Genomic DNA, 27,651 nt, shown 5'->3' with positions numbered 1-27,651 from the left:
CTGAACTGAAAGTTTGGCTCTTCAAAGGCATTCTATTAGAATAGCAGAATTTGCTTCTCAGCCACTTGAAGTTTGGCTCTCATCACAGGAACAAGCATCTTCCCATAGAGAAAGGATGTTCAATTTGGCAGAACTCTGAGCACAGGAAGAACCATGAAGGACATTATTTATCTTTTCCCTGGGCTTGCGGCAATCATTACACATGAACATGTTTATTTATTACAATAATAAATGGTTTTGTTTTTAGATTCACAGGCAAGAATCTCAGCATCTTCAAAGAAGGACCTTTTATAGTCTCTAAAGTCTCAAACTCACTTGTTTTTTATCTTTCTTTGCTCTCTGCATATATATGAATTTTGGCAGGCAGAATTTTCATTGATTAAAATCAAAGAAACATTTTTTTCAAATAATGTTTTAAAAATCCCAGATATTTCCAACAGATGAAAAGCTGGCAATTGGGCCCCTTGCTTTGAAAGAAAAATATAAAGATACAATATTCTTAGAAGTCTATTTCTATCCAAGAATCTTACATTTGTTGTTAAAGCCAATAGCTTCATTGTCAGGTAATAGAAAATCAGAGCTTTCTCTCCGCCCTGGGGGTACTCTCCTGAATAAATGGAGCTCAGGCTGCTGTCTGACACCAACTAAATTAAAGAGCCATCTTTTAATAGCTGAGGCATGAAGCTATTATCTTCCTGAATATACCACCTACTGAGAAGCAAAGACTACAGAACCATCTTAAGACATGCCTCTAAATAATCCTAAATGGAGGGCCCAAGAAGCAGAGATAGGAAAGGAAATATCTTCTTACCCTTCCAGTGTCAGTTTCTTCTTAGTTCATTTTCTCCCTCACATTCTCCAATAGTCTTGGCTTTTATACTCCTCTTATACATCTACCATCATAGACAGGGTCCATTCTGCACAAGAATAGTCTTATTATAATATTAAGCTCTGTCACTCTGTAGGAAAGTAAGGACATCACATCTTAATAGTTTACTTGTTTTATTTTAACATTATGAAACTCTGTAAGATCCTTCAATATTAGTATCAAGCAAGTTTTGTATATGACCAGGCCACAATATACAAAAATTGCTGGCAAGGTGAAGATATCGTCCATCTATGTAAGAACTGAAACACTGAAAGTAAATGATTTAATTTCATATTATCCTTGGACTTTTTTCTTCTCCAAGGCAATTAATGTATTGCAAGTAAGTATGGGAAAAATTTTAAGGTACATTTTTATTTGAATATCAATGACAAACTCATTAAGTGTGTTTCTGTTCAAGTCATTGCACCAGCAATAGATCCTTGCATTCAAGAATTCATTTCTGTATATCAGAAAAATCCAGAAACTATTTTTTATGTTGAAAATCCAGAGTAGGGATGGAAATATTGCAAAATATATTCCTTGCTATTGGGAGTGTAAAGTGCTAAAGAGAAGAACTTAAGTATGAAAAGAAAAACCTTTCTTTTAATTCAGCACTCATGATTAAGTTATAAAGCATTTAAAATGTGTTAATCTAATCAACAACACAATAGATTTCTGGGATTGCTGAACTGGTGGGCAAAATTAATTATGCTTTGAGTCATATACAAAGAGAAAAAAGTCAATATATTTTGGGATGATACTATAGTTGATTTAGCGACACCATATATATGCTCTTTTTTTTTTGACTTTGCAAGAGTACTAGGAAATGAAAATTGTACGTATTTACAATTTGAAGTCAAATGTATCAGAACAAGAATGAATTAAATGCCTTTCTTGGAAATAATGTATTGACAGAGTTTGACACAAAGAAAAATAGCTAAGATTCTACAACTCAGAAGAATTAAAAGATACTGCAGTAACACAAAATTGACTTTTAATGTACCAGTTCATTGTATCTTACAGAAAATGAAAACATTTTTTTTTGTAATACAGATTGATTCTTCTCCTCAAAGTTATACTTGATATCTATTAAATGCCTTTAAATATTGGTTTTCTTTTAATCAGGTGGCTTAATGACTTTTGTATTTTTCATCTCTTTCGTTGTACATCCATTGCCGCTCTGGCGGTAGTGAGCTATGATACAGTTAACTTCTTAACAAAATGATGTCAGTTATCCATTGATATTTCTTAATGCATCCTATGCTAAAAACTGATAAGTGATTCCCTTTTAATCCTCCCCTCCTTAGTGGTCAGCTACTCCATGAGACCACCATATTCTTTGGAGTACTAAAATCAAGAAACCCAGAATGGCTGCCAGCAACCAAATTGGAATCTCCTTTGAGTCTACTTCTAATTGCCAAAATAAAAAGTGACTATATTATTGCATAAAATAACACTTTGACAGGTACCGGCCCCCTTTCCATGAGAGAAAGTTTAAATTTACAAATGCCACATTTGGCTAAAAATTACTGTGACACAATATGACAGCACTCACTTAAAGATGGCTTCCAGTGTTAATGTGACCAATTTATTTTCGTTCTTATGTTGTCTTTTTATTTGAATTGCTTCTTTTTGTTTGGGTTTTCCAATGTAGATGTCTCAGTGAAATGTGCAGATATACTTTGTTCCTTATATGGTCACCAGTGTTAATTATGGACAAATACATTAAAACAAGGGTTCCTGGCCCAGCCTCCCATCTAATCTCTTTGATACTCTTGGAATCTAAGTCTGAGGAGTGATTTCTGAATTAGCCAGTGTTGTACCAACTTTCTGTTAGGAATTGTATTAGAATAACCTTTCTTTTTCAGACCTGCTCAGTGAGACATCTTGGGGAATGAAGTAGGAAAATAGACATTTGGTGGAAAAACAGCAAAATGAGAACATTAAAAAGACTCATTCAAGTACGAGTATAAAGGGCATGGAAATTCTGGTCCTTTGAGCAAAATGAGAAGAAAAAAATTCTGCTCAGCAGTATTCACTGTGTTAAGATTTTTTGTTTTTTACACGAATGGAAAAATGATGTGTAAGTGGTATAGATTTTAATCAGCTAACAGTCACTCCAGAGATTTTGATCAGCACCAATTCCTATAGTAGTAAGTATTTAAAAGTTAAGAAATACTACTACATTTAACATTATAAAGGTAGAGTTCTGGACAAAACTGAAAATTAGATGTTTGCTTCAATAGAAATTTGTTCCCACTTGTATTTTCAACAAAATTATCGGAACATACATAATAATAGTTCAAGTATGGACTTCTTTCAATGAGCTAGCCCCCATATTTGAGGTGTTAAAGTTGTTATTTGGGAGATAGTCCCCTCTTTATATAATATATCATCTCATCCTAGACCATTTAGGTATCTTCCTTAATTTAGAAGTGCAAGTTCTATTTATACCACCAGTGTTTGAGTTTAAACTTTACAAACTCTTTGGATTTATAGTTTTGTACAGTTTGCATATCCAACCTAACTTAAAAATGTGCATACATAACATTGTCATCTTTTAATATTAAAGCATCTGAAAATTTTCAGATATGTTTTTGATGAAAGAAAGGACCTACTTTTATTACAATATTTTGTCTGAATAATATATGATTATAGTTATGGTTTCATGGACTTCCAATTGTTCTATACCTTCCACACACAGAACTCTATAGAGTAAATTTATTAGAATTATTACAGAGCTTTAAATGCAACCACAATCCATTCAGGAAACAGATTTATTTACTCATGTTCATGGGAGGAAAATCTACATAAAAACATTCATGAAAGCATACCAGCTATGTCATACTTGGATTATTATAGTAAATCCCATTTATTAGAACTCATTGTGAAACAATGGGAAACCATGAAATGTAATTTGAATACAAATATTGGTCCCTGTGGGGTCTCAGCAGTCATAAAAATATAGGAAAACAGAGCTTTATTTAAGATTGGAGCTGCTAATGTGGAAAATTGTGTTTTGAAGCTGGACTTAACCTTTTATTTAAAGCCCTGAAGATTTTAGTGTAAACTCTTTGATGACAGCTTCAGCATTTAATTTAAGCCTAATGATGACCAGCAAGGAAAGTGACATCATTAACCACATTTTCTATTTGGGATAAGGTTTAGAACTACACTGTTGACTTTTCCCCCCAAACACAGGCACTGGTTGGGTTCTCTAGTGTATATACAAATAGGAATAATAAGAATTTTGAAAGTTGCATCTTTGTTTCTGCATTAGGGATTCCTTTTATAATGTAATTGATTTTCATATAATGTAAATATGAAATATTAAATAAGTTTAAAGTTATTTTTATAGGACAATAACATTTCATAGGCTAACAGAAAATCAAGCTGCTAAATTTTACAATTTTTCTGTCCAGCAGTTTATCTATATAACTGCCCTGAGTAGATGCTAAATGCTGCTTAGCAAATGGCCCTTAGAATTTAAATACAACTTGGTAAAGCTACTCAAAAGATACAACAATTCCTCTTAGACATGTGTAATTTTAATTATAAGAAGGTAGAAGTCTTTTTCATTGGTTAAATATTATCTGCTTATTTATGTGTCATGCTTCATATAAATGGGATTATTAAGGAGTTTTAACTGTGCTTGTTACTATGGATTGGAATCCATATGAATTTTTTTTTTTTTTTTTTTGGTCAAAAAGGCAGGATTTTAGAGAGTAAAATATTCTGTCTACAAGAGACTTGAAATATTAACTTTTAGAAAGGTATAGATTGATCCCTTGTGAAACTGAGTTTTGTATAACCTCTCAGTTTATGTAAAGAAGCCTGTATTTCAAATGTGTTGCTCTAATTTGTTTATTGTAGTGCATTTCAAAATTGTACAAATGTGTAAAATTTGTGCTTGTGGAACCTGCTGCTCTGAGTAGCTTTACTTTCCTTAATTTAATCCTAGCAATTCTTAAGCTATTGCATGCCCCGTTCATGAAAGGATACTTTGTTGGGATGATACAGCTTAAACAGTTTGGCTCTAAGTCTCCTTACATAGAGCTTCCCTTAAATTTATATTAATTTATAATATATATTGAATGATAGCTTTACAAAAAACAAATCAATGAATTGGTCTTTATGAAAATGACTCTTTACAGTAAGTAAAAAAGGGTTATCACAGTTTTGGTAACTTGCATGAGTTCATATTGGAAAAAAAAACACCTTTCACATGTTCTTAATGACTTTAAAACTGATGCGCTCTAAGGGCACATTCAGTTGTATGCTCTGAAGCAGTAGACACCATACAGCTTATGCTTTTTATCTGGGAAACCCACGAAGCGCACTGCAGACTCAGTAGGACTGCAGCGCCTTCTTGGCCTAGAGATAGGGTAGCGGACGCTGCCATCCGCCAACCAGCCCGCATCACAGCGGTCATATCCGAGAATTTTCCAGGCAGCAAATATCTGGCCCACTTTTGCAATCTGAGCACCATCATTGAGACAAGCTTGCACCGCTTCATCATAGGTCAGTTTGGTGGGGTGGATCAGATAGTAAAAACGGCCTGTAGAGAAAAGGAGACAGAGTCAATGGGCTGGTCTTCAATTGAGCCACACAGAGATAGAAGGAGCCAAAAACGGAAGTGTTTCTCAATGAAGGGGGATATAGAGCAATGTTTGTAAAATTTTGGGAACATAGAAATGTCAATTAAATGTAGTGTCCCTACGTCACTTCCATTAAATTAGTTTTTTCCCTTGCCCCTTAATATGTGTCCAGACATGCCCCTTTTATAGCTTTAAAAAGAAAAGGGAAATGGCAGATGCAGTTTCTGTTAGCTAATTAGTGACTAAAAGAGCCCTTCTGTGGCACTAGAGAAGACAGAATTCCATGTTAAAAGCAAGGGCTATTTAAATTCTAGCTGTACAAGACTGAACCCCAGCACAAGTTTCTGGAGAGGCAAAATTTGAATGTGAAAGGATCAAAACACATTCCTGACATAAAAGTCCATTTAAAAAAAAAATCAAAAGCCCTCAAGTCCTTTTCATTACAGGTATCAATTAGACATTATTCTCATTCAAAGACTACGTATGAAAATGCATAAAATACAGGAAGTCACTTGCCACAGATAATACGTACTTAGAATGTAAACCTAGTCTGTGTTGGTTCACTAGCAAAGAAGACAAATTTGTTTATTTTTTTCAACTTCCATTTGTTGAAACCCTGACATGTAACTATTTCTCAATTTCACTAGAAAGACAAATTAGTCTCGATCACTTATTGAATAGTGTTAATTACTGAGATTCCTTCAATATGTATTAAATATGTGTAAAATGTATAAAATCTGACTTCAACTGACTGAAAGTGATAAATACACACAGACTGAAGATTTTCTTATGCATCTTAGTTTTAGGTCGAATCTAATCAGACTCTCTTGCCTGATTAGACATGTAATATGATGTTCCCCTGCCCCTCATTAGATATAGGTTACTGAAGTATAAATTAATGCTTGCCAGTTCTTTCTAGACTGAGATGGTGTGATTTGGAGAAAGGGTAGTGGCCACTGGAATATTAACTAGAGGTTAAGTACAATCATCTACACCAGAGTTCAGCAAACTATAGCTCATGGGTCAAAATCGGCCTCCTACCTGTTTTTGTAAATGAAGTTTTATTGGAATGCTGCCATCTCCATCTGGGTTTAGTATTTTGATGGCTCTTTTTGTGCTACAACATACACATTTACAATGAGCCTTTGCAGCAGACACCATATGGCCAGCAAAGCCAAAAATATTTACTATATGGCCCTTTACAGAAAAAGATTGTCGGCCAGGCACAGCGGCTCACGTCTGTAATCCCAGCACTTTAGGAGGCTGAGGCAGGCTGATTATGTGAGGTCAGGAGTTGGAGACCAGCCTGGCCAACACAGTGAAACCCCATGTCTACATTGAAAAAAAGAAAAACCACAAAACCAAAAAACAAAAATTAAATAGGCGTGGTGGCATGCACCATGGTCCCAGCTACTCAGGAGGCTGAGGAGGGAGAGTCATTTGGGAACCAGGGAGGTAGAGGCTGCAGTGAGCCCAGGTCGTGCTACTGTACTCCAGCCTGGGTGACAGACAGGGTGATACCCTGTCTTAAAAAAAAAAAAAAAAAAAAAAAGATTATTGACCCCTGACCCATAATCTCTTTCTATTTTTCCCAAAGCATATCACCAGGGACCTCAAATATAACTCACGGGGCCAGGGCTTGCTTCATGGGTGTGTGACCTGTGCCACCACACAGGGCCCCACATGGAGAAGGGCTCTGCATTTAGTTTAATGTTCCGCTGTCACCATCTTAAAATTTTTAACAGTTTTGAACAAGGAGCTCCACATTTTCTTTCCTTTTTTTTCTTTTTATTTATTTATTTTTTCTTTTAGAGATGGGGTCTCACTATGATGCCATGTCTGGTCTCAAACTCCTGGGCCCAAGCAGTGCCCCTGCCTAGGCCTCCCAAAGTGCTGGGATTATAGGCGTGAGCCACAGCACCCAGCCCACATTTTCATTTTACACCGGGCTGCACAAATTATGTGGCTGGTTCTGAAGACAGCAAGAGAAGGGCTGAGAGGTGTATGAATAAAATGAATCAGTCATCAACACTGCTGCAACCTTTCCTTCTGCTTTCACCTTGAGAGTTAGTTCTATTTTCTTTTTCTTGCTTACTCCCCACTTTGTCCTGAGCTCTGTTGATCACCTATGAATAAGTGTATATGTGATTGAGAGAGGGAGAGCATGGGTAATAATGAAGGCACGCTTACTTTGATTGACAGAACCATATCCTATGGAGGGCACACACTGGCAGCATCATCTTTGACAATAGGTAACAGACCTCAAGCCACATAACAGTTTCAATTATTTCATATAAAAATGGGATGAAATAAAACGTAGCAGTACTGGGAATATGTACTTTTGCTTGACTTGTGTGGATATTTAATAATTATGACACTCAAGAACTTTTTATATCTTTTTAAACTACAGCAAAACTTCAAAGCTTGTTTTTGTTTGTTTTTCTAAGAAGATAAGATTAAAAACCAAGTGTAGTGTTATAGTATGGAATAGTCTGTGACATAGGAAAGAAGGCAGTACAGTTATTATCTTACCATTGAAATTGGATGTAAAACAGAAAACATCATATCTGCTTTTATCTTTATCCCAAAATCCGTAGTTCCTGACTCCGGGCACTGTGTTCTGGCCCCCACAGGGCTCTCTGGGCTTTGTGATGGGATATTGCACAGAGCCATCACTGAGCCAGCCGGCATTGCACCAGTCCAGCCCGCCCCGCCAGGCGTCGTACAGCTGGTCGAAGGAGGCGATCACAGCATCCTGGTCCAGACACGCCTGCTGCGCCTCGTGAAAATTGAGATTGTAGCGCCCCAGTCGTGGAAAGTAAGGGAATACCACACCTGTCCAAAGGAGAAAGCAAGGAGTCGTTAGAAGCCCCAAAACTAACAACTCTGAGCAAATGCCACCTAGTTGGTGAAAAACTTAACAGACCCTCCATCAGATGAGACAGTAGTTTTTCGTCAACTAGCAACTGTTTCTCATGATCCCTTTCCCCTTCAAGCAGCCTCTCAGTTCTGAGCATCTCATGATCAGCTTTTTTATTTTATAACTTCAGTGATTTACTGCTTTAGCGAGGAGTTCAACTCAAGTCTTAAAATTCTCCTTTCTGAAGAGATCTGTCTACAGGTTACAGTTTCCAAATAGCCCTCCCCAGGAACTTACCATTTGCTGCCAGTTACTAACACTATAATGGGTTACTACTGAGCTCTGTCACCTAGGGAGAAAGTCAATATTGAATACTAAGAGTTGGTGGCAAATATAGAAATAGTCATTGTTGAATACTAAGAGCGGAGGGGATGTAGTGCTCCAAGAGAAGGTACTTATCAAAATTCACAATGTTTTTCTTAGTGTTTTTCCTGTATAATTAGTAATTAGTTTTATGTAGTCTTTTAAATGTATAAACAAGCATATTAACAAATTATTCAAATGTAGATATATAACTTTTTACATGTTCTTCTAATAACTTGCAGATAAGTAACCTTCACTTAGGGGGGATTCTTATTTGGAGAAACGTGAAAACAAGCTTGTCCAACCCATGGCCCATGAGCCACATGTGGCCCAGAACAGCTCTAAATGCAGCCCAACAAAAATCTGTAAACTCTCTTAAAACATTGTGAGATTTTTTGTGATTTTCTTTTTTCTTTTTCTTTCTTTCTTTTCTGTTTTTTTTTTTTTTTTTTTCAGCTCATCAGCTATCATTAGTGTTAGTATATTTTATGTGTGGCCCAAGACAGTTCTTCTTCCAATGTGGCCGAGGAAAGCCAAAATATTGGATACCCCTGCTAAAGTGGACTCCTTTGCATATTTAACAAGAAAATAATTAAACAACTTTATTTCAGATTAATAAGACAGATCTGTACAGTGAGGCACGCCTCCATAGAAAGCATCATGGTACTCTTGCATGTTTACTTTTAATGTAGCCCTTAATCTTATTTTTTTTCCCTGCCCTTAAATAGCAGGACTAAAACAAGGGCTTTCATTTAAAAGTATTTCCATTACTATTTTTCAACTTCCACATGTATATATTGCAAACTGAAAGTAAGGGGTTTGAAACATTTTTATTATAAACAGGAAAAAAAAACTTCCCTAAGCTTGTTCTGTAAAAGGTAGGTACAGAATAGACATCCATTGATTGACTAATGTGAAATAATTAAGTTAAATATTTTGAGGACAAAAGTTCCTTAGCAAATGTAAACAGTGTGACTTCGTATTTGATTTTGCCTAGGAAGGTGTATGGCTTTCCAAAACATTTCTTTTGGTCAAATAATTATGGGAGGTGACCAAGCTGTCTCAAAACACTCTGCCCATTTTCTTTAAAGGCTAAGGATTACCACATAAGAAAGCAAAGTTGCATCACTTGCTGGACTTTGAAAAGGACTACTGTCAAAGTATTTCTCCCATGGTTATTAAAAGATAAGTAATTTTGAATCATTATTCAAGGGCTTGCCTTGAATTTTTTAATATAATTAGAAATAACTAGTATTTTGGCATCTGGAATGCAAACATTTGTCCCACTGGCACAGTAATTTGGTGAGTTATAAAACATGTGCTATTTTATGAGACTGCAGACGCTATTCAAGATGATGTACAAACTCACTAATAGCATAACCAGTACACAGGAAATATTTCTTTAATAAATTGTCCTAGAAGACTCTACAAGAAGAAATTTCAATGGCCTTAAATCAAGTCACATCCACTGAAGGCCTCTGTAGGACACGTTTGTCTCTGTAGGGCAATCCAGCTGGCACCATCCATGAAAGGCAGAGATCCAAGAAGGCTTCCTGATCTCATTCTGCCTTCTCAGGTTCTTGGCTGAAGGATCTATAAGCTGAATCAGAGCTAAAAGGAAGGAGTAAAAGCCTCTCTTGGTTGCCACTAACTCCTGTGGTGAGGGGTGAGGGAAGGCCTGGAGATGGTTCTATCTAAGGAGGGCTCTGCCCAGGCACTGAGCTGGGAACCCAGTGAGTGCTGGGAAATAACTATTATGGTGCCCTGGTCCCTCATATCTTTTATCCTCTTTCCTCAGCAACCCTGGGAGTGCTGATGAAAAGGAAAATATTCGATTTATTCAGTAGAGATTCCTTTTAGCTAGATCTTAAGTGACAGAAAATCTCAAAGTATCTCAACCTGAGGAGAGAAAGAAACCAGTGGGGTTGACTTCCATTTCCAAAATGGCTGAAGATGGTAACATTGGAGAATGCAGAATATTTTAATTTATACTAATTTTAAAGACCTGGAAAATCTTTCAGGTTTAAATTCACTGTAGTGTATTTCGGTGGACTCTCATAAACATCGGGACAAGTTTTTCTCTAGTAATTTGTCCTTGATTAACCACTGAACATTACTTAAATACGATTTAGTTCCACATCCAGTGCTATATATTTTTGAGTTGTTTTCAAATTTAACATAATTTCATACAATCATTTTTTAGAGTCAAAGTGAAACTTATGTTAATATTTTAGTATTTTTCAATTGTAAGAATTGTCAACTAAGTGTTGTATCAGCTCAAAAGATTTACTTAACAAATTTGAATTACTGTTTGATGTGCTGGAAAGAACATATTCCAAGTAAATCAAGGTAAAGCTCTATGCTTTACTCAAAGTTTTAAAACTTTCCTTGTATTCTACAAATTTCACATACACATTTCAACAGTAAGATGTATCTTACAAGCAGGGCCATTTTTGGAACTTCATTATTGTTAGTATTTTATTTGTTTACTTATTACACTTCTGGCTAGTTAAGATTTTAACATCCAATTGCAGAAACCTTCTTGGCTCTGTAGAAAAAATGTGCAATTCCTACAGCTGAATTCTGGAGCAAATGGTTGCTTTTATCCAATGTTGCAAAAATAAAAAAAGTTAAACTTTTATGGATGGGAAAGAAGGTGGTATGATTGTCCAAGGAATATCTGACTAATTTATCCTCCATACTTATATGTCAAAATATAATCAAAAGGGACACATAAAAGTTAAAGTAAGCTTTAATAATTACATAAAGTAAATATTTCTAGTCATAAAAAGGCAGAGACCATGTAGCATAAATAATATTACCTTCCTTAGTGCCTGTCATAGTGCTTATCAGTGCTATGCACATATCTGAAATTGTGTTTCTATTTCTGATAGTTCTCAGACTATAATTTTGTATATTTAGCCCCATTTTCACCAATGGAAGATAAATACAATGGAAGTTTGGAAGCATAAATGTCATGTTTTTCATATCATTATTTGTGTATTTATTGATTGCTGTGCTCAATTGAATTGCTGATTCTGTAGTCCAAGCTTCTTCCTAAATTCCTAGTGACACTCTTTTGTTACATCTGTATAAAGCTTGTTGCTTGTTGCCTGCTATTTCTAGGTAGGTAATTGGTGGCAGTCAGAGGGCTCTGCCCTATCCAAGATTCTGTATGAAAATGCCGTGTTTCCATATCTAATTCCAACTCACATGGAGGTCAGTCTTTGTTAAGGATTTACAATTTTTTTTTTTGTCAGTATGATTATATGGACAGTTCTTAACAACTAATGCAAGGCACTGTGCTTGGTACTCTAGGATATAGGTATGGATGTGGCCTCTTCCTATATTTGACAGGATATATATATATATATATATATATATATATATATATATATATAGTTTGAATCCAAGACAGAATAAATATATGTAGTTTGGATATATATATGGTTTGAATCCAAGGCAGAATAAAAGCTTGTAATACAAATAGGAGCTATATAATTTAGGCTACATGAAGAATTTTTTTTTCTAATTGGTAAAATTCTTTAGTGTAAATAGCATTTAAGCTGGTATTAAAGGACCAACTCAATTAAAGATAATGTGCAATTACAGTTGGAAAAGCAGCTCAGTCAAGGCATTTAAAATGAGATGCTTCCCTGGCCCTTTGGTGCATGTTAGAAGACTGACAGGGAGTTTGAGTACCACTGCCTGATGGGTAGATAGTCACATGTAAGGATGTAACTGATAATGAAAAAGGTTAAAAATGAGAACGAGAGCTAATAAATGATAACCAGAAGGTATGTCTTTTGCCGTGTGTGGTTCAGCACAGATTTCAAACTCTTATGCATATAATCTGCTGCATCTTGAGTTTCTATCCCAGAACACATGGAGAGTGTCCTTAGCTTATGTCAAGTTTTCTCAAATTTTATTTTTATGGCTTTTATTTTATTCTTGTGGCTATCTTAATTTGTTGTAATTTTACTTTGAAATATCAATCCTCATCTTACTCTGAAGTATATTTAGATAAAATAATATCCCATCTGAGTTTTTCTTGAAAATTATTCAGTGGTAGTGGGAGTAAGAAAGCAAAATAAAATAAGATTGGCTATATCATGATACTTTTTGAAGCTGGATGATGATATATGGATTCATTACACTATTCCTTTTACTTTTCCAAATGTTTGAAATTAGCGACAATGAAAAGTTAAACATTTTTATCCCACCCTGTCACCAACGTGAGACTTAATGCAGGCAAGCTGGAATGCTGTCGGTGGTATCTGTTGTTCACATTTTTGCTTTGAGTAATTTCTCTCTCTTATCTATGATGCCCTCTCTCCTGCTTTTTCATGCTCATTACCTTTTGAAAGGCTTACATTCATGGTCCAAATCAAGTATCTGGTTTTTTTTTGTTTTTGTTTTTGTTTTTGTTTTTGAGACGGAGTCTCGCTCTGTCACCCAGGCTGGAGTGCAATGGCACGATCTCGGCTCACTGCAATCTCCGCCTCCTGGATTCAAGCGATTCTCCTGCCTCAGCCTCCAGAGTAGCTGGGATTACAGGCACGCACCACCATGCCAGGCTAATTTTTGTATTTTTAGTAGAGATGGGGTTTCACCATGTTGACCAGGCTGGTCGCAAACTCCTGACTCCAAGTGATCAACCCGCCTTGGCTTCCCAAAGTGCTGGGATTACAGGCGTGAACCACCATGCCCGGCCGTGTCTCTTTCTTAAGAATGGTTTCCATGACTCCCACATTGCATGCACCCTTTTTTGTATTTGAAACTTTAAACACTTTGTATCAAACATTCTTTTACTTGTAAACTATTTACTGAGCCTGAATTCTGTTCTTGGCACTTGAATGTCCTCAAGTAGATCATGTTTAACAGACAAAGAAGTTTACAAATATTTACAAAACAAAATGTGATCAGAGCTATAATGGAAGTCTACATAAGGTGCTATGAGAACATCATGGAGGAGGCAGATTTAACAGCTACCACGAGCACAGGACAGGTCCTAGCTTATCGCTCCAATAACTTTGAGACTTTCAGAATTTTCTAAAGCCTGAAGCAGCTGAATGCTCCTGTTTTTTTAAAGCCTCTCCTCTACCAAAAGAAAATTTCTCCTTCTTGCAAACCCTTAAATCACAGTGGAGTAGAGCACAGGCTTCAGACAATACCTTTGGTATCAAATTCCAGCTCTAGCTCTTACTAGAGCTAGCCATGTTATCTTAGAAAAGGTGTTTGTCTTAAGCTTCATCTATAAAGAAGATTGACTGAACATGAACAAAATAAATAGAACATATGATTATAGGAATTTGTTTGTGCCTACTTATTTTACTGACTTCTGCCTTATTTCATTAAATTATTTGAGAATCTTTAATGGACTATAAGATTGTTGAATGAAAAGAGCAAAGATTGGAATTCTTTCCATCTCATGGCACCAAAACAGCACCTGTAAAAATATGTATCAATTAAATTGGTTTCTTGGACCACATTTACTTAGCTCATATGCATATATTCTATATGGCAGGGAATGTTCCCTAAGCATGGAGAATCTGGAGATTTGCAATGGTGCAGAGCCTAGGAGAAAAAAATTCTTTTCTTTTTTTTTTTTTTTTTTTTTTTGAGATGGAGTCTTGCTCTGTCGCCCAGGCTGGAGTGCAGTGGTGTGATCTCGGCTCACTGCAAGCTCTGCCTCCTGGGTTCATGCCATTTTCCTGCCTCAGCTTCCCGAGTAGCTGGGACTACAGGCGCCTGCCACCATGCCCGGCTAATTTTTTGTATTTTTAGTAGAGACGGGGTTTCACCATGTTAGCCAGGATGGTATCAATCTTCTGACCTTGTGATCCACCAAAAATTATTTTCTTAGTCCCCTTTCAGCATCTCTAATTGTGTCTTGGAGGAGCCTTGATTTGACCCTATAATGCATTATACTGTAACATAGGTTGAAGCTCCTTTAAAACAGTGACCTTATTTTATTGTATGTATTTTTATTATTTCCTTGTATTTCTGGTAAGTTATACTGGTTTCTTTTTATTTAGAGTTTAATTTTGTAAAATAAACATAGACAGTAAATATTGCATGTGAATTACTTAAGTTTAGGAAATATTTTGCTATATAAACATAGGGTTTTAGAAGAAAAAGTAACAACAGATAATAGAATTCCAACTTGTTTAAGGATAAGTGATCTGCCCCAGTTACAAAACTGATACTGGCAGAGCTGAGGTGAACCTAAGCCTCTTAATACTACTAGCTCAAGGCTTTCTCCAACCTTCCATGCCTCTTTGATAAATAGTTTCAATTAATATTTGATGACATACTGTCTTCTCTAAGTCAACTCCTTCCATCCTGAATAATGCCAATGTTCATGGATATTAATGTGAATCAATAAAAACTTAAAGCAAAAGTGGCATGTACTCAGGGGCCAAGAACTACCTATGAGAGACAACGAAAGGTCACAAAAATGTACTTTATGATGTTGTGCAATTTATTAGATGTATAAAGCAAATAAATCTCCATATATGTGATAGGATTGTATGGGATTCAAAAGGTCAAATAGTGATATGCTAGTGGACCAAACAGATATTTTTCCCAAAGCCACAAATCTGTCCTCAGGGGTAAAAGGAGCTTCTAGCAAGCATACACTTAGAGTTTTATGTAGATAAGGAAGGAAAGCATTCTCTCAATGCTGCCAAAATCCACCCTTCAGTGTAAAATAATGCTGAAATTTACAAAAAATAAGGTGTCCTGTGATCCATGAGAAACTAAGGAGAGGAGGGTCTCTAGAGGGTGGACATTGGGCAGAGGGGAGGCAAGGATGGCAAGGACACTTTTTATTGTACAGGTTTGTACACATGTTGGTTATTGAACCTATTGAATGGCCTACATATTTAAGAAATAGAATTCTCCCACAAAATGCCTTGACCGAATGGCTAAGCGACTCTGAACCATTACAAAATCACTTCTTTAGAAGAATATTTAAAGAAAGCTAGAGATTACTTTTTTGTTGAATTAAGGTTTTGCAGTCATTTTACAGAATACAATTACATATATTTTAGTTAGCAGATGTCCTTTACAAAACATGCCATTATTTTGAAACTGAGATAATTTTAGAAACAAAATAAAAAAGTACACAGTCTGAATTTCTCAATAACCATATAATGGAATTTAGATGATTTTGAATAGCATAAGGCAGTATCTGAAAACTGTTAATTCAGTTCCACTGCACGTTTCTCCTAGTTACAAATAGCTTCAATTTTGCACATAAGCATTGTGTATGCATTTCAAACATGAAAGCTGGAATCATAGGCAGACTATAGAATACAAAAGAATAGAAAAAGATGCTAGGCAAGGACTTTGGTTTTTCACTTTATTACGGTGTTAACCACTAGACATTACTCTTCATGAAAAAAAAAGCAACTATTAATGACCATTTCTACGTTGAACATGACTTATAGATACATACCTTGTAAGTCCAGTGCTACCACAGCAGTATCATCTTCTAATCCTTCAATCACCTCACACTTATATCTCCCATAATCTTCCAGAGTGAGGTCTGTGATGACCAGAGAAGCATCACTATCACTGCCTCCCTTCAGAAACACTCTACCCTGGTAGCCTCCATAGGTTTTTTTGTGGTATCCCATGGAAACAAAAACATCCACTTCCTTGAGGTAATCCGAAGTTAGCTTGGTCCACTTAATTCGGATTTTATGGATTCCTGAGCCAAATGCTGTAGGGTCTCGATAAAATTTACATGGCAGTGTAACATTGCCACCTCTGTGTGAAAACACCTTGGCTTGCTCTGCTTCCACAAGTAGATGGGGGCCATTTTCTGCTATAATAAAAAAGGGAAAAAAAAAGAAAATAACTATTAATATACTTTCAGACATTTTTGTAAAATGAAATATATCACATATATAGGATATCTGACAAAGGATAGCTTTGAGTGGTTAGCTTCTCTACGTAATCTCTTTTGAACCATATAGAAAGGGACCTCTAATAACTAGAAGATATCTCTAAAGTAGTCATGTATTTTAAACCAAAGGGGAAGAAGTTACATTATCGTCAGTAAGAAATATTGGCTATAAAACTCCATAGTCATCTGAATGATTTCATAATAAATTCTATTTATTATTGTTTCAATTTTTTCTTCTACATTTAAATATCAAAAATATAGAAACAAGACCAAGAGAAGTGAGAGAGTTGCATGACGGGTTCGTCAATATAAACCCAAACATTTCAAGGTAAGGTAAACCCAGCTGGGCTTTCTAATACAATAAGTTTACATTGTACTTACAGGCAAAATATGAAGCAACATGATTCACTTTCATTGTACTGTTCTGGCCAGAGAACTCAGAATATCCTCACATTTATGGCTTCTAGTCAAATATACACCTGTGTTAGACTCTTCTGAAATATTTCACGAAATATGTATTTTGTTTTCACAGAAAGGTTAGACAAAGGTAATTTTAATAAATGCTTTCGACAAATTCCAGAAGATTTTGAAATGTATTCCTCAAAATTTGAATGTTAAAAGCGTATCCAAAGTTATACTTCTTTTCTGATTAACCAAATAATTATTTGCTTCTTTACTCCCTTAAATATCCTTCTATTCTCTCTCTTTGCTTTCTGCTATGTCTTGTTTTGCAGTTATCTTATTACTTCCACCTTTCCTTTCCTTGTCCTTTTGTTTTCCTCCAAGTCCTTCCTCCAAGGACTCTATTGCCTTCCAAAGAGCACCACAATATCCTGAGCCTGCCAAGTCAGCAGGTCTGCCATTTTCTACATACCAGCTGTTATTTTCAGATTTTGGCTTTCTCTGGGGTTTCCCCCTGGCTAGCACATTGTGCTTTTGACCTTGACAGTGTCTCTTGAGGATGTGCAAGATTTGAAAATGAGAAAGTGATATAAGAGCTCCTGGATACGGATATCTTTGTGTCTATACACAGCTTTTAATAGATACCAAAGCTGCTCTTCACACAACTCTGCAGACCTCCTGCCTTGGGCAGATAGGTGTTGAATAATCCTTTGCCATGAATCATTTAAGATGTCCAAATCACTGGGAAGAGTAGCCATGTTGAGACACACAGTTATTGAATGGCAAATATAGGATTTGGATTTTAAAATAGAAAGTATCCAAAAAATAGACACAGCATCTCTATTTTTATCATATAGCAATCAGAATTAATATTTTTAATGAGCATATCATTTCATTTATAAGTGAGTCCCAAGCCTCAAAAAGCTGAAAAGTTTAGCAAAGCCATCAATGCCCCTCACTTTGAATAGATAATGAAATGCGAGGATAATGGCTTCATTTATTATTTAGTTAAGAGGAATCACAAATCCAGCTCATTAAGCATTTCCTTTATATTCCATTCTTGATCTCATTATTTAGGACCATAGAATCTCAAGATATAAAACATAACTCTATGTAATTCTACCCTACATATAAGTTTTTCCTTACAATGTCCACAATGCCTGCATCCAACTTCTACTGAAACATCTCTAGTGCCTTCTTTCTAGGAGGAGGAAAAAATGCTGTTGACTAAGATTTCTCAGTAATGCCTGAGGGTCATAGGGAACATTTCCTCACCAGTATCTTGTGGGGGGCAAGGGTGGTGTGTGGGAACACTCCAGGAGCTGGGCCTTCCCATACTGAAACATAGTTTAGATATGACACATAGCTAAAATAGGTCTCAGTTTCATTATTCTTTCAGTTGTTTAGTTCAAAATCAAAAATAATGCCTAAATGCACTGGCATAGAGGATATCATAGCAGTTGTGAACAAGGGCTCTAATGTGACATAGACCTTGGTCTAACCTCACTTCCTCAATTTACTAGCTCTGTAGCCTTGGGCAAGTTGTGCAGCCTCTAAGCCCTAATTTCCTTATATGTGAATTACAGATACTATTACCTACAATATACAATTAACCTAATACACATAAAGCACTTAGGATAATGGCTGACCAATACGAGGTGTACACTAACTACTAAACTGTTCCTACTGCATAGATTTTACACAGTATTTTCCGACTAAGATACTGCCCAATATAGAGCATAATTTTGTCATATATTAGTCTTCCATAATTTCAATTATTTATAAAGTTTTGAATCATGTGGAGTAAAATGTAAATACATAAAATGCCACCTGTGAGACTTGGAAATAGGAGAGTTGGAAATTTGGGAGGTTTAGTTTAATCATAAACTGTTCCAGAATGAACACAAGGTCTAAATGTTTTATAAATTAAAGGGTTAAGGCAAAGATCAAAACTCTGGTATAAGGGACTCAGACTTCTAATTTTTTTCTGTGGTTAACTGTAAACCATCTTGCAGTATTTTAGAAGTGTAGGTTTCTGATTTTGTTTTTGTTTTATTTCTACTCCAGCATTGTGAATAGAGGATGACTTGTGTGGTATAATGTTGAAAATTAAGCAGGCACCAAACATCCACTGACCCTCACCCAAAATAGTTTTTTAACAAGCCTATCGAAATGTATAAAATTCTACCATTCTCATTCGTTTTGGGGTGTGTGTGTGTGTGTGTGTGTGTGTGTGTGTGTGTGTGTTGAAGTAATAGATGCCAGAAGTCTCTGGCTGAAATTCAAAGAACCCTAGCAAAGGTATGTAACATATTTAGTGACTAAGGCCATTAAGGTTCCTTAGGCTAAACCTCCAACATGGCCTTGAGAATAATGTTTTCGTTTGTTTGTTTGCTTTTAGAAGATCTACACTTCAGATTACACAGCACTGAGCATTTTGGAGAAGTGGTCTATTGCAGGCTCTCCCATGCCTTAGCTGTTGGACTCTGATAAATCTACCTCATGAGAATCTTGAGCTTGCAGTTCTTATCAGGTGCTATGTCACAGGTTGTCATCACAGAGACCAGCCAGGAAACACACTGAATTAGACAGGGAAATGAAAGGAGTGAAGACAGAGGAAAGGGAACCACAGGCGTTGATTACAAACTTTGCACACTTTTGCCTAGAGAAAGTCTTGAATCTGATAATTGGATTTAAACTCCTGGATCAGTTTGAAATTAATGTTTAAATCAAAACTGTTTGATTGGGGCTGGGTGCAGTGGCTCACGCCTATAATCCCAGCACTTTGGGAGGCTGAGGTGGGCAGATCACTTGAGGTCAGGAGTTCGAGATCAGCCTGGTCAACATGGTGAAACCCCGTCTCAACTAAAAGTACAAAAATTAGACAGGCATGGTGGTGCGTGCCGATAGTCCCAGCTACTCGGGAGGCTGAATGAAGCAGGAGAATTGCCTGAACCTGGGAAGTGGAGGTGGCAGTGAGCTGAGATTGTGTCGCTGTACCCCAGCCTGGGCAACACAGAAAGACTACGTCTCAAAAAAAAAAAAAAAGAACTGTTTGATTAGCAGGCTGTTGCATAGCAATTGAAATGCAAAAGATAAAAATAAACCTTGATCATTAGAATGAGTATTGCTTTTTTAAAAAAAAAAACATGGGAAAATAAATAAAACTATGTAGCATACAAGTGACCATTTCCCCTTTTCCTTTCAGTGTGAAAAGGTGCACATAAACACTTGCATAGTGTTGAAGAGCTTAATTTTGTCCATAAATGAGGCTGTATGTTGAAATTGGGGAAATTGAAGATGTCCAGTGGGGGACTGAAATTTTTTAAAGTGCAATTTACAAGTAAATAAATTCCCCATTTCCATTAGTGACAATGACTTGAAAGATCTGATGCCCTTCAAAGCTGAGTTGTCTCCAGGGGAAACTGCAGGGCCTGGTGAGAACACTAATGGGGACTCACTGAACCGCTGGGGCCTCGTTATTATCTTACAAATTCTGCTGTGAAATCCAGAGGACATCATTTAGTTTCACCCAATAATAAAAGCAATGGCATGAGCAAACAACTGATCTTTACACTTGCTATGAAATTTAGATGAAGACTTTTAAACAATAGGACAAGCACAACTGGAGAAAAACAATTTAAAACTATGACATTGGACCACTGCCTATTGTTCTTAGTCCTATTAAAAGCATAAAAATTTATTTGGCGGTTTATACCCACAGAAATCTAGGTGATAGAAAAAAGGAAAGGGTGCTATGGATCAAAGTTTGTGTGTGTTTTTGATTTTGTTTTTTTTTTTTTTTAAGACAGAGTTTCACTCTTGTTGCCCAGGCTGGAGTGCAATGGCACCAACTTGGCTCACTGCAACCTCTGCCTCCCGGGTTCAAGCCATTCTCCTGCCTCAGCCTCCCGAGTAGCTGGGTTTACAGGTGCGTGCCACCACACCCTGCTAATTTCTTGTATTTTTTAGTAGAGATGGGGTTTCACCATGTTAGCCAGGCTGGTCTAGAACTCCTGACCTCAGGTGATCCACCTGCCTCAGCCTCCCAAAGTGCTGGGATTATAGGCGTGAGCCACAAAGTTTCTGTTTTTAATCCATACAAAGTCATATCTTAAACTTAGGTCATTTGTAGTTATACATTTTATGAATCATCATGGGAAACAATGACATTACATGAAATTGGGAGCCCTCCTGGAGAAAGACAGGGATGATCGGTTGTCAGGGGCTTCCTCGCTCCTCTCTAGAAAGCCTTTCCCATTAGAAAGACTTTTTCATCCCTCCATTCTCATGGTCCTTACACCACTCATTTTGAAAGTGAAGCCCTTGGGAACCTCCCTGATACAAATCAAAATTTCAATGTTAAAAAACAAGTTTGTCTTTTTAAAATGAATTGAGGATGGTGCAAGCTAGCCAGGCTTGATGTTGGTTACTTTCTCCACTGGTGTATGGATGAACTAGACTCGAGACTTTTGGATTTCCTAGATCAATAATAATTAAAAAAAAAAAACCCAACTGGGGAATGTATTTAAGATGGCTAAATAAGAACGTTAAAAATAATCTCTCCAAGAAAATACTCTACCGCCATCATTTAATTTTGTCCATTGTGGTAAAATATATATTTAAAAAATTGCTATTTTAACCATGTTTAATTCAGTGCCATTAATTACTTTCACCTTGTTACGCAACCATCACCACTACCCCTTTCCAAAACTTTTTCATCATCCCAAACAGAAAGTTAATTTCTTTCTGACATTCCAAACTGATAGACATAGACTCAATTGTCAGCTCCATAATGAATTATTTGAAAAAAAAATGCACAAGGTTTTAAAAACAGTTCTTTATTTTGTGACATTTGTTAACACTTTGGCAGATTTGGATGTTTAATACTAACACTTTGGAAGCTGTTATTTTCCTTAGGGTAGCCAAAGCCTGCAGGAGAATGAGCAGCCAGGATGGATTTGTGTCCATCACTGTGCTTACCATGGTCTATTGCAAACAATCACTCTGCCTTGTTTATGTTGTTTCTCCAGCATCAACATAGTGCTTGATGCAATAAGTGTCTGTGACTGAAATATACTAGTGCTGCATATAGCTTGGGCCTGGCTATGGCAGTAAACATGGATATCTGAGCTTGCTTCACACCATACTACCTCTCTAAAATGAAAACACTTTATAAAAACAGTTATGTACATTAAAGACACCATATTTAAGTAGAATACGTAATTTAAACATTTGTCTCTCGTACTTTACACATTACATTTGAGCAGGACACAAAATTTAGAAAATAAAGAGTGCCTCACTTATTAACCTTTAACTTTATCATTATTTTGTTTCCTTAAGACTGGAAGAAATCTAATTTCTCCTGAAACTGCTCACCTGGAGCAGAAGAACCTATCTTTTGGTCATGATTCTAATGTGTCTAATCAGATCGCATCAGAAACCTTTCCAGGTGCCCACCTCCATCCATGCTAACCCTCTCCCTTCGCGTCCAGCCTTTACTGTTCTTTCGAAGAGTTCATTACTTTTATCAGAGACCAAGTTTTAGCTTGCTTCCCCAGCTATTCTTGAATGCAGAGGATCTTGAGTCTCTAGAAGGGAAGACAGTAAGAAAGGTAGTAGAAAAATGATCTCATTCTTGCCTTGTGCCCTCACCTACTTTATTTGAATTTGAAACCTAGAGCTGGGTGCAGTGGCTCATGCCTGTAATCCCAGCACTTTGGGAGGCAGAGGTAGGTGGATCACCTGAGGTCAGGTGTTTGAGACCAGCCTGGCCAACATGGTGAAACCCCGTCTCTACTAAAAGTACAAAAATTAGCCAGGCATGGTGGTGCACACCTGTAATCCCAGCTACTTGGGAGGCCGAGGCAGGAGAATCGCTTGAATCTGGGAGGCGGAGGTTGCAGTGAGCCAAGATTGCACCACTGCACTCCAGCCTGGGTGACAGAGCGAGACTTCATCTTAAAAAAAAAAAAAATCTGGAACTTTTCTCTGGCACAGCTTTGCTTTCACCTGGAAGTTTAAACTTTGACCTGAAGATACAAAGGAGTATGTGTGCTTCTTACCATTTATGAGAATTCAAAAGTTTGTGTAGTGTAGTTTGACATAAAGTATATCTGAAAGTATTCACAAGAAACTAACAGCCTTGGTAGACTATGAGAAGCTGTGGGGAAAAGTGTGTAGAGGAAGGCTTGGGAGATTTTCACATGTACACTTCCATATTTAAAAAATTTTAAACCATGTGAATGTACCACCCATGCATAAACTAAATAAAAATCTTATAAAAATAAATGTAGAAGTTGAGGGAATTTAACAAATAGACAAGAACCTTTTATCTAGAGTCTCTCAACACAAGAAGCTGGTAGCCATAATTATACTATATTATTATAATTGAAGGATTATATTTTCTCAGTATACCTATTGCTGTGTTACTAAAAATGTTATCTTTAAACATGTATTTAAAACACGAAATACATGGTATCACATTTCCCTATTTTTTAAAGATACTATTGCTGAAGATAGTAATTGTTGTCTAGTTTTGAACCATAAAGGAAAAAAATCTAATGTTGAAAATAGGATAAGTGGAGATCTTTGATATAAAGTGATTGGTGCTGTTTTTCATCATCTGTGACCTGCCTTTTGGTCTCACAGGCTACGAGATTGTACTCCTCCCATCCAGCCCACTTCCCAACCCTGCCAGGGGCTACCTTCTCTGCACCCACTGTATAGTCTTCATGCTCTGCTCTTTCCTATCAATCTACAGCTAAATTGTGTTTTTATAATTTCTCAAATGGCATGTTTTGCCTTCCTGTTGAGATCTGCATTATCACATGTGATATGCCAGGAAGCTATGATTTGGTAGGTATTGACCAAATCCATCATTTTCTCTTTCCTTAGAGCTAAATGGATTATGTGATGGGAAACTGCTCAATACCAAAATATAGTATTGTTTTGAGTGATGCTGATCATGAATGGGTACTATGTTATGATCATATCCATGTTTCATAGTAAAAAGATGAAGATAAATTCTATCACTATTTTGGAGCCTGGAGGTTTGTCTATGGCAATGTTTAAAAAAAGTTTTTCAAGAACAGTGGAATTCCTTGCCCCCGCAAAGGATATCTAAGACAAACCTTTTCCATGTAATCTTATAAACGTGAGCCTCTCTGCTTGAGATGGGCATCACGAGGCCCCAAGGAGCTCTAGGAAGTCAACTGAACATAGTTTAAAAATCACTGTTCTGAGATGTACACCAGAAACTCTGATAATATTCTGATAAATATTCTGTCTCCTCTTAATTCTCTTTTCTTAATCTTTTTTTTCTAGCAGGAAGAAGTAAAGTGTGAGGAGGAAGTTTAACTCTGTTCTGTTGATAAAGTTGTTTGTGGCTTCTGCCTTTCCACATTCATTACTTCATTTCTTTTCTCAGCAGTTATAGAGTATTAGTTAAGCATATGGACTATATCTCTTACATTGTGTCACTTAACCTTTCTGTACCTCAGTTTCCTCATCAGTAAATGGAAGTAAGTCATCTTCATCCCTGGGTTCTTGTGAGGGTTAAAGGAAGTAATTCACATTGAAAACTTAGCTTGGTGCCCGGCCTATAGTGAGTGCCCAGCTGGTGTAGACTCTTACTAGCAAATATTTACATGTCTAAAATGTGCCTGGTGTACAAAACAGCTTCTATCTTCTACACTGTCTTCTTTACCATGCTCTTCCAGAAGGCAGTTCCTAGAAAGTGTTGGTTCCTGAGAAATTCACATCTCATCAACTCTTGAGGATCGCCTAATCTAGCGGTTCTTAGCAACACAGGAGTGCATTTCAGGACTACTATTCTAGAAGCCTTTTTAAACAAACATCACTATCTTTCCACCTATGCCTATGTCTTTGTCATCTATATCTATATCATCTATATCTATACCTGTGCCTATATCTATCCATCTATATCTACATTTATATCTACCTGTATCTATAGTATTCAATTCCTGTCTGCCCCTTCCTCTATTTCCTTGGGGGTTTCAGACAGTTTGTATTTGGGGTGGATGTGGAATGTGTATATTTGCAGTTGCCATCCATTCCTTGTTCCTCTTACCCCTGTTAAGAATTACAATGGTGGTCTGTGAGAAAAGCTTCTTTTTTTTTTTTTTTTTGAGACGGAGTCCTGCTCTGTTGCGAAGGCTGGAGTGCAGTGGCACGATCTCAGCTCACTGCAAGCTCCGCCTCCCGGGTTCACGCCATTGTCCTGCCTCAGCCTCCCAAGTAGCTGGGACTACAGGCGTCTGCCACCCCGCCCGGCTAATTTTTTGTATTTTTTAGTAGAGACAGGGTTTCACCGTGTGAGCCGGGATGGTCTCGATCCCTGACCTCGTGATCCGCCCGCCTTGGCCTCCCAAAGTGTTGGGATTACAGGCGTGAGCCACGGCACCCGGCCCAGAAAAGCTTCTCTAAAGCCCAAGACCAAACTTTATTTCTCTTAGTGATTTTATTTCTTCTGAAACGTAGTTATATAAATTGAATGGAATAAAATGGGGACCATTTTTACCTATTGCATCATGCAAAAGATGCCATGAAAAGGCTTTGATGTTGCTGTGTGTTCATGTATGGGTTTGGAGCACAAGAGCCAACCTGCCTGAGTTTAATCTCATCCTCACCACCTAACAACCATGTGACCTGGGACAAGCTATGTAACCTTTCTCAATTTCGAAAGTTAACCATCTTTTAGCTGGGATTATAGGCACCCGCCACCGTGTCCGGTTAATTTTTCTATTTTTAGTAGAGATGGGGTTTTGCCATGTTGGCCAGGCTGGTCTTGTACTCCTGGCCTCAGGTGATCTGCCCCCCTCGGCCTCCCAAAGTGCTGGGATTACAGGCGTGAACCACCATGCCCAGCTGGTTAACCATCTTTATATCATCTTATGGTGAGTGCTAAATGAGATGACCCAGGTAATGAACTTTTTATGAGAAATACACATAGTAAGTGATTTTAAATGTTAATATTAATTTATTACTATTGTTATCATTGTTAATTCTGATGTAACTTGTTATAGAAGTAAAAATAATCTTAGTATCTTTGTCAACTTAGAGTTGTCTGCTCTGGTTAATAATTTTCAGAATTTAAATTTTTCTGCGTTATCAAAGATTTATGGATAAATAACTAGCATTTAATTCTTATGTTTTAGACCTAGAAAACACAAACCAGGTTATCATAATTACAGAGTGATTAAAGAACACAAGAAAATGAAATAAAATTAGAATATTTTACTAATATGTTGAGTGACATTCTTAATATAAACATACTCTCTAGGAGTTTAACTATATTAGAGGTTTGTTTCAAAGGATATGGGGAAACGAAAACATTAGCATGAGTCATTCTTCTTCATTAGGCTGTAATTATCTACCACTCCTTAATTGTTGGAAATGTGCCTTGATGTGGTAAAGGCATAGAGCTCAACTCTACTTGTCTCCATTCAGACCACTTCCACTTTGTGGTGAAGTGTGAGGTTAAGTAATTTGTAATTTGTAGAATGACACTGTTGGTTGTATATACTGATAAGGCTAATGTCTTCACTTAGTAAAGAAGACGTCGAAATAATCCCATCACAGGAGTCAATCCTAGAGGCAACAGAGGATAAAAAGGAACTTTGATTTTTTAATCTAATAAACATGAATCAATAGCCTACAATGGGTCAGGTAATAAGTTTAGTGCTGAAACAAAACAAAAGGCAAGTCAAACACAAATGCCCAGGTGGGCAAGGCTGAGGGGAGTGAAGAGAGCACCTGGACATGATGAGGATGATAAAGAGTGGAAAAGACTGTACCTATTGTGGGGAGCACAGGCCCCGTTCTAAACTGTCAGCAGATACAGGTTCCCAGTGATGCTGTCTTAAGAGGATGAAGGCTGAAAAATAGCAGGCCTTTGGATTTTTCAACAGAGGCTAGAACTACATTTTTAATGCAAAAATCTCTTATGTCCAAATACTTGCAACTAATTTAAAATTTTAAAAAATCATATGAGAAAAGTAATTCCACACATCAGTGATCAAGGTTCAGACTCTGGGAAGTGAATATGTGCCCTCTGCATTTTCCTTTATCCCACCTGTCGGTACTGAGGGTGTTCAAAACTCATACTAGGTCCATCTCCTTCCCTTTATCTGCATATCCCCCCTCCCCAGGTGATCTCATCTGGTCCCATAGTTGTAAATACCACTTATGTGCTGATGATTCCAAAACATTCTTGCATTATACTTCTTCCTGAGCATGAAACTAGTAAACCCATCTTCCTGTTGGTCCTATATTGAATGACAAATAACTAACTTGAGTCCCTCCTCCCTCGCCCAAATCTGTTCTCCCAGTCTTTCTCAATTTAGTTTATGCCTCCATCATCCATCCTTCGGTTCATGCCAGACTCTAGCAGCTGAGCTCGAGGTGTCTGTTTCCCTTAATTCCTACATCCAATCTATCAGTAATTGCTGCCATTTCTTCCTTCACTTTTTTTTTTTTTTTTTCAAATTGGTTCATCTCCATCCCTTTTTACTGCTACCATCCTGGTCCCTGCCACCATGATTTCTCACCTGAACTTTCAAGATCCTCCTAAAAGGTAGCCTCACCTTTACTCTTGGCCCACCGTAATCCATTATTCACATGG

At 36.9% G+C, this 27,651-nt stretch overlaps 1 protein-coding gene across 3 annotated transcripts in view; it reads right to left on the bottom strand.

Moving 5' to 3' along the window:
* Positions 1 to 1,044: 1,044 nt before the first annotated feature.
* HAPLN1 (hyaluronan and proteoglycan link protein 1) overlaps positions 1,045 to 27,651 on the bottom strand; it is an 83,910-nt gene continuing 57,303 nt past the window's right edge. For 2 of the 3 annotated variants that reach the window (XM_009448909.5, XM_016953034.4), the window contains 3 exons: positions 16,152 to 16,523; positions 7,999 to 8,301; positions 1,045 to 5,426 (listed from right to left, as the gene is read on the bottom strand). In XM_009448909.5, coding sequence (XP_009447184.1) covers positions 5,137 to 5,426; positions 7,999 to 8,301; positions 16,152 to 16,523 — 965 coding nt within the window. In that variant the 3' untranslated portion in view covers positions 1,045 to 5,136. The remainder of the gene's footprint in view (positions 5,427 to 7,998; positions 8,302 to 16,151; positions 16,524 to 27,651) is intronic. The other variant, XM_001147083.7, reaches the window with a different exon arrangement.

The sequence above is a fragment of the Pan troglodytes genome, chromosome 4 (assembly GCF_028858775.2).
Source record: "Pan troglodytes isolate AG18354 chromosome 4, NHGRI_mPanTro3-v2.0_pri, whole genome shotgun sequence".
In the NCBI taxonomy this organism is placed as follows: Eukaryota; Metazoa; Chordata; class Mammalia; order Primates; family Hominidae; genus Pan; species Pan troglodytes.
This window is presented reverse-complemented; position numbering and strand designations above follow the sequence as displayed.